Raw genomic sequence first — 13,940 nt, 5'->3', positions numbered from 1 at the left:
AAATGGAGACTGTTCTGCAACAGAAGATAATAGAAGCAACACACTGCGTTGAAAAACAATTAGACGCCGAGTTAGAAAAATTGGACAACTTGGACATTAGTGATTTTGAGAAGTTGCGTGAACAACGTCTTAAAAAGTTGAAATTGCTTCAGCAACAGAAACAGAACTGGCTGGCATTGGTAAAATCCAATTCCTGATGTCCTATTATTTTACAGTATTTATAATCACTCTGTGATGGCTTAATTTCACTAAAAACCCGAAAATTAACTCAGTGTCTATGGATATTTTAGGGCCATGGAGAATATTCAGAATTACACGATGAAAAAGAATTTTTTGAGGTGTCAAAAAAATCTGAGAACATTATTTGTTTATTTTATAAAGATGATTCTCCAAGGTGCAAAATAGTGGATCATCATCTAAAAATTCTTGCAAAGAAGCATATAGAAGCAAAGTTTTGTAAGCTGAATGTAATGCAATGTCCATTTTTAACTGGTAAGTTAATTGTATTTTTTTTTAGTCTATTTTCCTTAAATTAAAAAAAACTTTTATTGCTAATCTGTGTTACACATTTTCAGCACGTCTAAGAATCAAAATCATTCCTACAATTGCTCTTATTGTTAATGGCAAAACTAAAGATTATATTGTGGGATTTACTGACTTAGGGAATCGTGACGATTTCTTAACTGAGACATTGGAATACAGAATTTCACTTTCTGGTGCAATAACATTTGAAGAAAATTTGTCATCGGAAAACACTAAAAAAACGTGGTTGTCTCAAGTCTCAAAACCTAAAACTATTAAAGGACCTAATAATTCAAATTCTGATGATTCAGATGAAGATTGAAGAAAGTTCATAATTAAATATGTGTTATTTAGATTTTCAATAATTCATTACTCATTAATTATGAACTCTCGCATACGTGAAAATTTTAATTGATAAAAATTTACAATTATTGAAGACAGTTCTAACAAGTTCTAACAACCATCAAATGGAATATATTTATATGTTAATTTATCTGCAATAATGGAAATTAAAATTGTTTAAAAAAAACAACTTATTTATAATAAATATTGTTATAGATAATACAAATTTTTTACTATTAAAAAGTATCTGGAAGAATAAATATTTTGAACATTTTTTTAAATTTCTCTTATTTCTTCTTTCTATTAAATGAATTCTTTCTATTGTATTATAAATCTATTCAATGTAAGAATCATTTGATATTTTTTTGTTATTCAGATGTAACTACTTAATGATATTTCAAATTATTTAACAATCATAATTCCCAAAAAATTTTAAACATTCATTCATTAATTTGATAACTCAAATTTGTTTTAATACTTTAAAGAACATACTATGTAAATTTTTTTTGTATCAGTATAACAATAAATTAGTTTTAAATCGTTATTTTTTAAATCATTTTTTATTTTTTACAAATTTATCTTTTCATACTAAAAATTTATAATTAATAAATAAGCATTTATTAATACTAATAACAATTCCTATCGTTATATACAATTGTACAAATATAAAATAACAAAATTATTGATAGAATAATTCTAAATGTTTCTTCTTTATAAATCATTTAAACCAAAAGTAAAAAAATAAAGAAGTATGTTCTATATTCTTTTTAAATATATTACATGTTCCAAATAAGTTTTACAGAAATGAAGAGAAAAAGCATGAATTATTTTTAACACAATTTTATTCTCTCACATGAGCATCACTGACAATGAGATACTAAGTAAAATTTGTTATATGAAAATATTTAAAATTCAAATATAAATCAATTTCAAAAAGAAATTAAAAATGAATAAACAAATATAATTATATTTTTAATTATGTATATAATTTATAATCATAATATAATGTCTAAATTATCTTTGCTAATATTCTTTCAGAATATCTACTGTGCACAGAATATTTATTTTTTTACAATTATAATTTTAAAAAAGTAATAACATATAAAAAATAACAATCATATTTCCAAATCATATTGTATTTTAATTTTATATTACAAAAAGAGTAAAGATTGTAATATCATTGAAAGCAACTATTAAATTCATTTGCGATCCAACTCCATTTATTTATCATTTATCAAACTTAATTTGATTAATCACTTATGAAAGAATATCTTGTTGTATTATTTTACAATAGATTATAGATATTTTTCATAGCCATTTCATTATTACTAATATCGTCCTTTTATGCTGAATTAAATTTAATTGAGAATATATATTGATATCATTGTCACTTATATATACATTTTCTATTTTTGTATAAGAAATATTCTGTAATTTAAAATTCTGTAATACGTAAATTAAATTTCGTAAACATCCTATTTTTTTATGTTTTTTACATATTTTTTAATAACTAATCTTTAATATTATAATCATGCAATGTATCACAGAGATAATTTTGCATACATTCAAATTTTTTATATGTACATATTAAAATGGAAACTGTATATTAATACTATGCAATAAACATAGTTTCATGGATTATTAAAAGAATTTTAAAAGGTATTATAAATGAATATAACCAAATGTGTAATACTGTGTCTAAAAAAAAGTAATATAAATTACCTTGTAATGCCCTTGTCTATGAATTATACACTCTTCATTTTTAGAAAATATTTTTATGAAATTACACATTAATAAATATATTATATAACATCTAGAAATTCTTTTTTTACATAAAAGTAAAAATATTATTATTACAAAAGATATAAACATTTATGCGTATATTTAAAATATAAAAACGTATATTCTAAAACACATATAACATGGCAATTCAACTTTATTTGAATTATATATTCAAATCAAATTTGTTAAAAATGTTTTGTTACATATATATTATTCCTATAAAAAAAAAAAGAAAAAAGAAACAACAACGAAGTGCCAAAAATATATAAACAAATGTAATTAAAAGTTTGTTTGATATAAACAATTTGTGTTTCTAAACTTTTCATCTTATATAGTAAATATTAGATATCCAGAAAAGTTCTTGCCGTTTTTCCATATGAAAAACATGAATTTATTCATCAAAATATGAACCTTCATAGCTTTTTCCCCAACGATTTAACAACTTATAAATACCGTTTTTACAAAAATCCTTTGTTGTACCGCGGAAAAATCTTGATACTTCTTCTTTCACATCACTTTCATTATTGTAATTATTCCTTACATCCAGTTATCCAAATTCAAAAACAAGTGAAAATCTGTTGGTGAGAGATTTGACAAATATGGCGAATGGATCCTCCTATTCAAGTTCCACTTGAAGATGAGTCATCTTTGCCGCGTGATGTCAGGCATTCTCCTGAAGAAACAAAACTTTTCTTCCTGTTTATCAATGCTGGCTAACTTTTTTTCGTTATTTTTTTCAAACTCTTTCTAATTTATCACAATAGATGTTAGCAACAATAGTTTTTCCTACTTCTAAAAAGTCGTTATCAATCAGAAAAATTCTTAAAACTGTTATCAACAAAAATAGATATGAACTTCTCTGGGTACCTAATATGAAATAGAATATATTGCCTTTCCATGTATAAAATGATACCTTATTATTTGTTTTAACAGTATATTATGAAACAGATAAAGTAATTACATATAAAGGTAATTATTCTTAAATACGTATTATGAAACAGAAAATAATTACACTTTGTACACACTTTGTTTCTTATAATTTTTTTTCTTCCATTTTTTTTTAGATAAAAATGCACGAAATACGAAAGTTTACTTAATAGATAAAAAAGATAATTGCATATGCTAATGTTTATAAAAAAAACTAAATTATATTCAAAACGAAATTGTATTCAAAACGAAATACAAAAACAATTGTTGTACTAGATATACTTCATACTGTTTTTATGTTACAAATTTTCTTTAAAGAAGTAGGATAACTTAGGTAGTAAAAGATATCTTTGCAGTAGAACATTTAGAAATTACAATAATATTCGAAAAAGGCAATACATCGCAAGAATTAATTCTCTTATTTCATCCGATACTTAGCATTTGGAGTTGAATCAATTAATCTAATTATATTCTAGAATTCTTCTATAGATATCCTTAACTTTGTTCATTATCAAAAAGATTTTATAGTCATGTGATTAATGTAATTTTACATACTTTTAGAGCAAGAAAAACATTTAACTACTAAGATAAAATTAAACTTTGATCCTTTTTTTTTTAAATTTAAAATGAATAGGTTTTGAAAAATTATCGATATTCACATTATTTCAACAACTTATATATTACTTTCTTCTCGATAATGAAAACAAACTTGACCAGCCAATTTAAATAGTACGTCAATTTAACTCACTGTACATAGTTTGATGTTTGACAAAGTCACAGAAGAAGATGTCTTCTGCCTTTAATGCGATTTACCAAATTGCATATTTTAAGTGCTGGCCCAAGTTTTAGTCCCATATATTTCATCATCATATCAGAATTTAAAAGTAACAAAGCTTTCCCATCAATTTCCTAAAACGAAAATAGAAAAAAAGAAACATATAGATTTTATATAAAAAATTAATATTTTTTGTATATAATCTAAAAAGAATTACGAATGAATTTAATTTCAATCTAACAAGTGCTGTTATAAAGTAAGTACAAAGTAATGTAAAATATAAACTTACATGTTTTCTAAATAAATCTGCATGCTGACCCAACGCAGGGTCAGTAACACCAATGTAATGTATTACATCCTCAATAGTCCATTCTGCTGGTTCAGTAGAAGGTATACGATTCATGGAAGTTTCAGATTGAGTAGTAGATGTTGCGGCTTCGAGTTCTAATTATAATAATAATATATTTTCAATCTACAATAAGTTGCTTATTAATACTAAAAAAAAAAAATTACCTGGAACAGATTTTCGTGGTTGCTTTGCAGGTGTTAGCGAGGATAGTGACGAATTGTTTATACTTTGTACAGAATTTTGTTGCGTTTGCTGCTGTGCGGCAGTCGGTGACAGATTTTGTTGACTTTGAGACCATCTTCTTTTTTCTCCAGCAGTATTATTATTAGTTGTAGCAGTAGCGGTGTTAACTGCTTCTTCACTATTAGTGGATTGTGGCTGTTGAGTATTTGGACATTTATTGCAGGGTTCTTTCCTTCTAAATAACATATGCTCACACGCGCAAAGATCTTCGAGTTGCCGTCTAATATATATGTAAAAATCTTCTTCCTCCATAAATATCGGTAATCTAACAGAAGTAGGTTTACTCTCTAGAATTAAACTTATAGTTTCTCCCTCGCCACGTTTTAACAGGCTCAGCATCTGTCTTGGACTCATTGCTGCCATCAAAAAGGCTTGAAATATATCTCTTGTAACATTTAGTATAGGGCCAGTACCAAATTGTGCTGGCATTGCTTTCACTTTACGAGGATCAAAATAAGGGCCACATGTGCAATTATGATTTACATAAATTGTAACTGTAACACAATAAAACCACTGAATATATTAAGGAAATAACACAATGAAGATACAGATTCAACTACCAAAAAAATAAATGAAATAATACATACCATTCTCTAAAGAATGTGGTTTGGTATTAGCTGTACTAGTATCAGGTTCTGTAGCTGGTTGTGGTGGAGCACTTGAACCTGCTGGACTCACTAAAGCAACAGCTGGTTCTCCATTAGTACCTCCGCCCGACACTGCCATTACTGGTAAAACGTTACTTGTCCTAGACTTAAATCTATTAGGCCCTGTTGCTACACATATTAATGTATATATATAGTATATATGTATATATATATATTGTTTACTTAAAATACATACTTTAACACTTTGAGTGTCTACTTTAACATCTTTACTATATATATTTTCCTATTATTATTCAAATAGGAATAATTTCTACACTTGTTTGAAAACATATTGAAATACTGAAGTCTTAATTTGTAGCTAAATATACATATTTCATTTATTTAACAAAATACCATATTTATAAATACAAATCTTTAGAAAATACTCAAAGTGTTAAGATAGATTAGAAAAATATTATAATCCTTACATTTCTGTCTAGGCGGTTGCAATGGATGACCACTTTTAAAACACCAACCAGCAGGAAAGATATCTCTAGAGTCAAAACGACACCAATAATCAAACGCTCCTCGCCAGCCGTCAAACGTTATGTGAATCATCTCCTCTTTAACTGCACCAACAGTTGCTGTGCAAATGAGTTGCGGGTTTTTTTTATCTATAGCTTCCAATTTGTGCCCAACCTCAAACATATTAGAACGCGGTGTTTTTGGTTCGCGTTTAAATACTTTTGCAGGTGCCATTTCTGCACCATTCAATGTTTTCAGAAGGAACATTGGCCAACTGGAAGCATTCATTCGGAAGCCCAATGGTGGTTGCAACATTCCACCAGATTTCTCACAATGGCCAATTGGATGAATTTCATTACTGTCCACTAAACGCCAAAAATCATTTTTGTTATCCGAGCCATCCAACCTCAGTCTGAGACGAGGACCAAGCACCCCAACTACAGTTGCAATGCACGTTGATGTCAAATTGCGAGGATCAAGAGCCTCTAATTTCATACCCATTTTAAATTCGTTGGTTGGTGGAATCTCATGCTAAAAAGTAATTGTTATAATAAATTAATAATTGTTATAATATATATATTTTTTAAACCAATCAATCTTAATTCCTGTATTTGTGCTATGATATACCTGTTTGAAACATTCGATAGGCGCAGCTTGACTGTTTGTTTCCTTCAAGTAAAGATCCCAATCAAAAGTTTGATACGTTTCATATTGAAATGGACCAGTGGAGGTTGATGGAGAGTGAGATATATTTGTGTGATTTGTATTTGTAAACGACTGAGTTGTAGATGGAATATTATTTCCACTTATCAATCCAGATGGTGCGAGAGATGGTGCTGGTGATGCCTGATCCCTGTTACCTATTTAAAAAAAAAAAAAAAAAAAAATACAATTAAAAACAAAACATCTTTCAACTTTCATATACTACCAATGTTAATACATCTTTCAACTTTCATATACTACCAACTTTTCTTTATATCTATTTGCCCTTCCTTCTTTTGGTGTTTGTTCAAGCAAAACGAAGAACAAAAATCTTTTGTAGGCCCGTCTTTCTGCTCCAATCTCACCGGAGTGCCTCTGATAACATTGTCGCATTGGACGCAGGCACCTCGTATGTAAGCCTTGCGAAATTCCGATAGACAAGTCTCAGAACAGAACTCCTTCTTTCCATGTTGCGTCGGTAGAACGTACTTTAGTGGCTGTTTAGTCTCTCCGCACCACGTACAAGAGTTTTTCGACTTTGGTGGTCTTCCAGGACCTGCATTTCAAAATGATAACGTTCTACATTTGTCGCAACGTGATGCGCATGATAAGAGTTACCGGCTGCGGAAACACGGTCGGTATTTACAGCAAGAAACGACGGGAAAAAACTGGGAAACACGCAAGGTACAAGGTTACTTCGAGCCGTGATATTTGTATACCTCGCATTTTGCTCTGTGTGGACGACATAATCCCTCATAGAAAGACGGTGGCTGGTGCTAGAACTTGTTGGACGGCATCACTACTTCTCATTTAATAATTAAGGACATCTCCGCGCCCGTAGGGGAAATAAATCTCAAAAGCGCCAAGTCTTAAGCACCGTGGAAACGCTGCACCCTTGCTCGACCAGTGAACACGTTGAGCAGTGAGGTCCGCGCGCCGCAAGAGATTCCCCCTCGCACCCTTTTACATCAATCGAAATTCGATCTCGGATTCTGTGATGATCGCCCCAATTTCTGCCGAAATAATGTATTCCGTACGAAAAGTTATTATGTCAAGCCGCCATATTGCTTTGATTTGGCCGCGCAATCCGTAGATCAAAAAGATAATAGAGGGGATTCGCTACGTGCGAATATCAATGTCGCAGCAACGTGGTAACGCGTCGTTGAGAACTTCGAGTTGCCAACGGGCTCTCGACGATCGCATTCGATCTTGAAAATGAAAAAAAAATGCGATTCTCTCCCAATAATTTTCTTTTTTTTACGAATGCTTTACTTGCATTGTTGCAAATGAGCGATTAGAATATCGCGATAAATTGTGCGATACTTAAAAATTCCCCCCATCTCGAAACCAAAATTCAAGAACAATATCGAATTTCAGAATTTCGTCGATCTAATTCTAATGCGCGTAAATTCTGTATTTTTGCTGGTCAAATATCCCTTTCGTAAATTCCTATTTCTTTCTTTCTCTTCTTCTTTTTTTATCGGTCAATATGGATCCGCTATTCGTTGCGGAGAAAGCTTTAGCTTTCCGCCGTCGTTGGAATTTCAGTCCAAGCAAATGGTATCCCACGGGTGGAGGTCGTTGCGTCGAATCTTGGAAATCATGAATGAATTCTAAGTTTTGTCGTCCGTTCACGGGAAATTCATCGACATTGTTGACGCCAGTAAGTGTTCCATCGACCGCTGCGCATTTTCCGCGGATTCGCGCGATTCCGCCTCGCGCGAGGATCCATCGGGCCCGTCGCGACGGTTTGCTGGCATGTAAACAAACACTAAATCGCGAGATGTGTCGTTACGATTCGCGTTTCTTCTGCATACGCGAATTTGTAAAAGTTACGCGGGGAACGTTGTAATTTTGTTCCATCTAGTTTTTAACAACTCGCCAGGAGAAATACACTTTCTCGCCGATATGAAAGTTTTTTTTTTCCTCTTTTTTTTCTTTTTACTGCGGTTCGTTACTTTTTTAAAAATATAGAACTCATGTTTGTAAGTAACTCACAGTCGTCAAGTACACGAGTATTATTGGTATTATTTTATATATCTCGTAAAAAGTCGAGCGAGATAAAATGTACATTGGTATATGTTTGTTGCATCAAGAGCGTTAAGAGCGTTGTATCAATAAAAAAGGAAAAATACGTAAATTTGATCTAAAGTGTAAGAATTGTTAACGCTTTGGAATATTTATTAACGAAAATAATTGTGTTTTGTATGCTGAAGTATTTAGCAAAACGCGCATTGTACAATGAATGAAGTAAGCGGAGGGAAACAAGACATACCAAACACTTCTTCTTGGGAGACACTGTCTGGCCAGTCCGCATCCTCATTGTCCACTATGCATCATCATCATCAGTCGTTGCAACAGGACACGACTCCGGCTGTTGCGCAAGTTATAGTTCCTACTCCTGTAAAACTTCAAACGCCTATGTTGAGTTCAGCACAAACTATACCTGACCACTGTTCGCAACTAGGTCACATGCAACAATCAGGTCTAATGGCACAGGTATTCATCAGGTTTAATTAATTGCACAAATAAAATGTATCGTTTAATCTTTTATATATTAGAGTTTAACTAGTTTTTTACACTGGAGTGTAAAATAAGAAATTCTAAATTTTCTGTGGTTCATAATTTAATATTTTGTACAGATTTCTCTTGTCCAGTTTATAATTTTTTCCATAGATACTAAAAATATTGTATTTACATCTTTGAAGCATCTTATTTCATAATTAACTTAATTATGTTACTTTGTTGTTACATTCATAAGAATATGTTTGAAGCGTATGTTAATCATAGAGTTATAGAATAATATTATAGCCAAATTAACTGGCTGACTGAGTTGAAAAATACAAGTATAGCTTGACAATAATCAAGATAAATAAACAAATATAATAATGTAATCTTCCCATAATAAATTTTTGTTTGTTTATAGGGCACACCACCAGGAACATTTCCAGAACCTGAACTTTCACCTGAACTTCAACAACAAGGTTGGAAGAAGTTTTGGAGTAAGCGAGAAAATCGTCCGTATTTTTGGAACAAATTAACTGGAGAATCGTTATGGGTAATACCACCATTAAAACCTCAGGTACTAAGGTATAAATTTTCATTGTGAATTAATAAAAGCATAAACTCATATATATCAACTGTGTCTGTATTCAAGTTTGATCCAATTACGGATCCACTTGGCATTTGTGGTGTACCACCTGTTTCTGGAAATGGAGCTATTCCACCAGGAGGTACACTGAAACGCAGAGCTTCGGAGGACAGTGTTGTACCAGCCGCAAAAAAATTTGTACTGGCGTATGTTTGTTTTATATTATTTCTATATTGAGCGAATTTCAAAAGTTTTTAAAACATATTTTCATCTGACAATAGAGGACCTTGGGATTTGGAAATTCCAACGAATGTTATAATATATGAGAGGGCTCCATCAAACTTGCCTCACGTCCATCCTGAGGCAGAGGCATTACGCTGCGGTTTACTTGCGAAATTGAGACAATGCTATCAAGAATTATGCCATACTCGTGAATCCATAGACGCTCCGAAAGATTCTTTTAACAGATGGCTGATGGAAAGGAAAGTTATAGACTGTGGTTCAGATCCTCTTTTACCAAGTCAGTGTTTCCCCGAAATTTCTATGTCTATGTATCGTGAAATTATGAATGACATCCCTATTAAATTAGTCCGGCCAAAATTCACTGGTGATGCAAGGAAACAGTTGTCGCGATACGCAGAAGCTGCAAAAAAGATGATAGAATCGAGAGCAGCGTCGTCAGAGAGTAGAAAAGTCGTAAAATGGAACGCAGAAGATACATTTCAGTGGCTAAGACGAACAGTTGGTGCTACGTTCGACGATTTCCAAGATCGTCTTGCACACTTGAAACGGCAATGCCAACCGCATCTTACAGAAACTGTAAAAGCTAGTGTTGAGGGTATTTGCCTGAAAATTTATCACTTATCGACAGAGTATGCGAAAAAGGTGAAGGATAAAAATAATCAAATATTAAAAGATAATGGTTTAGGAAATGTTATACCATTGGGAGGACCAGCTAGTGCACAAAGAAAAGTTTGGTGTTATCCTGTGCAATTCTCTCTTCCAACTCCTCGACTTCCACAAGTGGATTATCTTCCTGAACGTGAACAGACAATGTTACGCTTTCACGGTGATACTATGTGTATTAACAACATGCATCTTGCTAAATTAGAACACCTATATAGATACAATTGCTTCGACGACAAAAAGTTCGAAATGTTTTTACCTCGTGTATGGTGTATGTTGAAACGTTATCAAACATATCTTGGAATTAACGAAGGACAAGCAACGCAAATGGCTTTGCCTGTTACGGTTTTCGAATGTCTTCAACGATCGTTCGGTGTAACGTTTGAATGCTTTGCATCCCCATTAAATTGTTACTTTAGACAATATTGTTCAGCGTTTGCTGATACAGATTCTTATTTTGGATCGAGAGGGCCTTTCTTGGACTTCAGGCCCGTAAGCGGCTCGTTTCAAGCTAATCCACCGTACTGCGAAGAACTTATGGAAGCTATGGTTAATCATTTTGAACGTCTTTTAGCCGATTCCACAGAGCCTTTATCTTTCGTGGTATTTTTACCTGAATGGCGAGATCCAGCGCCTAACGCTCTTATCAAACTGGAAAGTAGCCATTTTAAACGCAAACAAGTAGTGGTACCTGCAATGGAACATGAATATAGACATGGATTTCAACACATATTACCAAAGTAAATGACAATACTTTAGTATCAATACTTATGTATCTAGATACATGTGCGCATGCATATATGTAAAATTATTTTTTTATTGTAGAGGTGAAGTTAATATTAGAGCAGCACACGGAACGTTAGTCGTGTGGTTACAAAATGCAACTGGTACTGCTCGTTGGGGTCCTACTGAAGAAAGAGTTGAAGCATTGTTAGAAGCATGGCGTCCAGGAAGGGAAAGAGAACGAGACAGACAAGAACTTTTGTCACCACCAAGGCAAACGCATCAACAAATACCTTCTACGCCTATTCCCGTTTTAACAACGCCCGCAACTCCAACAGTACCATTACAAACATTATCCACACATCCTATATAATTCTTAAACAACATTTTGAGAGCTAGAGAGAAAACTAAAATAAGTCTAATAATTTAATCTTAATTCTTAATGAAATTTCTTGCAGAGGGTATTTGGCGAATACTGTTTTATCAATTGCAGAAGCAATGTAACAAGAATACGAAATATTGATATCTGCTAATATTATGGTAACATTCACGATATAGTGAAGATAAACCGGATATGCAATGTGATTTATGTTCGAGCATTCAAATAAGCGAATTAATAAAAACTGAGGAAAATAAAGGACCGAAATTGTTATATCAATGGGATCTCGCTATATTGTGAAAGATACTGTATACATGCTTTAATATTTTTCATGTGTTGCAAGCGGTTCATTTCATCTAATGAAGATGTTAATAGGTATGTACACATATACACTTGCATAAATTATTTGGTCTTTTATTACGCTATATGAATTTTACAAAAATTCTTTTTATTGAAAATGTCGAGAATTTATCATTTAATTTTAATAATTTTTTTGTGATGTTTATTATAGAGTGCAATTTCATTTTCTATTTCCAACATGAAATGTTAAAAATGTATGAAATGTGACAATGAAAAATATGTATCTATTATATAGGTATAAAAAAAAGCATCATTCGATAATTGATACAAAATCACGTTGCGTGGAGTCTAATCTTTGTAATAGTGTTAATTGTTGGTAATTAATAAGAAGACTTTGTGAGACGTGATACCTTAATAGAGGTACTTGCCATGCAAGCAGAAATTGGTTCTATTATAAAAAGAAAAAAAAGAGTTATGAGAAAATGCAATAGTACGTATGTGTGTGCGTGCGTGCGTACGTGTATGTATGCGTTTGTGTGCGCGTGTGCGTGCGTGCGTGTGTAAATAACGAAATATACAATACATTATATTTGTTTGTTTTTCATCGAAAAAATTAGTTATATGGAAATAATTTAAAGTAATATTATCCTCTTTTTATACCTTTTATCCATGACAATCTTTTTCTTTTTACATGGAATAACAAGTGATACTTCTTTTTTCCAAATGTGTCATCAGTGCAATATTTTATATAAATTTTTAATAGAACTTATAAAAAAAAATATGTACAAAAATATATTAACTTCTTTCATAGAAAACATTTTTGTTACTTTTCAATGAATTTTTAAATCTTAAAATCTTAAAATCTAAAATCTATATAATGGATTTATATGAAATTTGTATGAATTAAAATAACTCATTTCTCAGTTTATGAAATCATTCAAATTCATAAAAAAATACTGTTTTATAAAATAATTATGTCCTAAGTTAGGGATACATTTGTATATATATATATATATATTTAAAAAATCAAATTAAGTATAGAATTTACAATTATTATTTTCACATAGAACGGAATAATTCCTTTCAATAATAATAGTTTTTCCTTAACTAAACATATACATAGTATAATATAAAGGATATTATACAGTATATTTTTATTATATTTCTATTATATTTATATTCTTCTTTCTCAGTTAATCAATTAGGTAAACTCTTAATATACATATTTTATGTCATATTAAGAAAAAATGACCAATTCGCAATTTTACACAAATACGCAAAATAGTTTAAAATAATAATTTAGAGATACTATATAATACACGTGACATCATAGTATCACATAATTTACTTTGTAATTTTATTTTATAAACCTGAAACAAACAATTATGCTATATACACATTTTTCACTCAATGCTAATAAGTTTTCATAATTATTTGTGTTTATAAATAACATACATACTAATATCTATACATATCTTATACATTTTGTATATTTTTATTAGTAGTGAATTGTACATAGGTGTACAATATATATATGTATATATGTAGACATAAGACATTTATGCACATATAACTTGTAAGGCATAAGACAATATAAAAAAAGGTTTACGGGCACTTATTATTTTAGTACTTAAACTCCCATAAAGAAAATGAAATATACTCGTAAGAAAATTGTATTATTGTTGAACACAGTATAAATGGACAAGTAGAGTTTCCCATTTTATAAAGCAACTTGCTACTGTTGAATTAAAGTACTACATTTTTTTTCAAGTGTAAAGATATTTATA

At 30.9% G+C, this 13,940-nt stretch overlaps 3 protein-coding genes across 5 annotated transcripts; 2 read left to right on the top strand and 1 right to left on the bottom strand.

Annotated features, from left to right (window-relative positions):
* The first annotated feature begins 2 nt into the window (after positions 1-2).
* On the top strand, positions 3-919 carry LOC122530591 (thioredoxin domain-containing protein 9). The gene is made up of 3 exons (XM_043657682.1): positions 3-179; positions 291-492; positions 576-919. The coding sequence occupies exons 1-3, from the start codon at positions 3-5 to the stop codon at positions 842-844; spliced, it is 648 nt and encodes a 215-aa protein (XP_043513617.1). The 3' UTR covers positions 845-919.
* Positions 920-2,348: 1,429 nt separating this feature from the next.
* LOC122530588 (polycomb protein Scm) lies at positions 2,349-7,847 on the bottom strand. Of its 2 annotated transcripts, none has more exons than XM_043657677.1 (9): positions 7,474-7,847; positions 7,020-7,310; positions 6,680-6,912; positions 6,016-6,583; positions 5,528-5,716; positions 4,862-5,434; positions 4,638-4,792; positions 4,322-4,482; positions 2,349-3,333 (listed from the first exon to the last, which is right to left on the bottom strand). In XM_043657677.1, exons 1-8 carry the CDS (start codon positions 7,499-7,501, stop codon positions 4,348-4,350), a joined length of 2,172 nt encoding a protein of 723 aa, XP_043513612.1. In that variant the 5' UTR covers positions 7,502-7,847; the 3' UTR covers positions 2,349-3,333; positions 4,322-4,347. The 2 variants fall into 2 exon arrangements, with proteins under 2 accessions (XP_043513612.1, XP_043513611.1); XM_043657676.1 differs by having other exon boundaries at positions 2,713-3,319.
* Positions 7,848-8,241: 394 nt separating this feature from the next.
* LOC122530581 (mRNA (2'-O-methyladenosine-N(6)-)-methyltransferase) lies at positions 8,242-12,638 on the top strand. 2 transcript variants are annotated; one of them, XM_043657666.1, is made up of 6 exons: positions 8,242-8,417; positions 8,978-9,253; positions 9,681-9,836; positions 9,912-10,051; positions 10,127-11,491; positions 11,577-12,638. In XM_043657666.1, the coding sequence occupies exons 1-6, from the start codon at positions 8,361-8,363 to the stop codon at positions 11,845-11,847; spliced, it is 2,265 nt and encodes a 754-aa protein (XP_043513601.1). In that variant the 5' UTR covers positions 8,242-8,360; the 3' UTR covers positions 11,848-12,638. The 2 variants fall into 2 exon arrangements, with proteins under 2 accessions (XP_043513601.1, XP_043513602.1); XM_043657667.1 differs by having other exon boundaries at positions 8,292-8,417; positions 8,971-9,253.
* The last annotated feature ends 1,302 nt before the right edge of the window (positions 12,639-13,940 follow it).

Source organism: Frieseomelitta varia, unplaced genomic scaffold (assembly GCF_011392965.1).
Source record: "Frieseomelitta varia isolate USP_RPSP 00005682 unplaced genomic scaffold, Fvar_1.2 scaffold_347, whole genome shotgun sequence".
NCBI classification, from domain to species: Eukaryota; Metazoa; Arthropoda; class Insecta; order Hymenoptera; family Apidae; genus Frieseomelitta; species Frieseomelitta varia.
Note: the sequence above shows the minus strand (reverse complement) of the source record. Positions and strands in the feature narration are given on the sequence as shown.

Coding starts and splice junctions, on each gene's coding strand:
- LOC122530591 (XM_043657682.1), top strand. CDS start 3: ATGGAGACTGTTCTGCAACAGAAGATAATAGAAGCAACACACTGCGTT. Junction 180..290: donor AACAGAACTGGCTGGCATTG/GTAAAATCCAAT, acceptor TGGATATTTTAG/GGCCATGGAGAATATTCAGA. Junction 493..575: donor GCAATGTCCATTTTTAACTG/GTAAGTTAATTG, acceptor ACACATTTTCAG/CACGTCTAAGAATCAAAATC.
- LOC122530588 (XM_043657677.1), bottom strand. CDS start 7,501: ATGTCGTCCACACAGAGCAAAATGCGAG. Junction 6,913..7,019: donor GCAAATAGATATAAAGAAAA/GTTGGTAGTATA, acceptor TTTTTTAAATAG/GTAACAGGGATCAGGCATCA. Junction 5,717..6,015: donor GCAACCGCCTAGACAGAAAT/GTAAGGATTATA, acceptor TAATATGTGTAG/CAACAGGGCCTAATAGATTT.
- LOC122530581 (XM_043657666.1), top strand. CDS start 8,361: ATGAATTCTAAGTTTTGTCGTCCGTTCACGGGAAATTCATCGACATTG. Junction 8,418..8,977: donor CATCGACATTGTTGACGCCA/GTAAGTGTTCCA, acceptor TGAAGTATTTAG/CAAAACGCGCATTGTACAAT. Junction 11,492..11,576: donor TTTCAACACATATTACCAAA/GTAAATGACAAT, acceptor TTTTTATTGTAG/AGGTGAAGTTAATATTAGAG.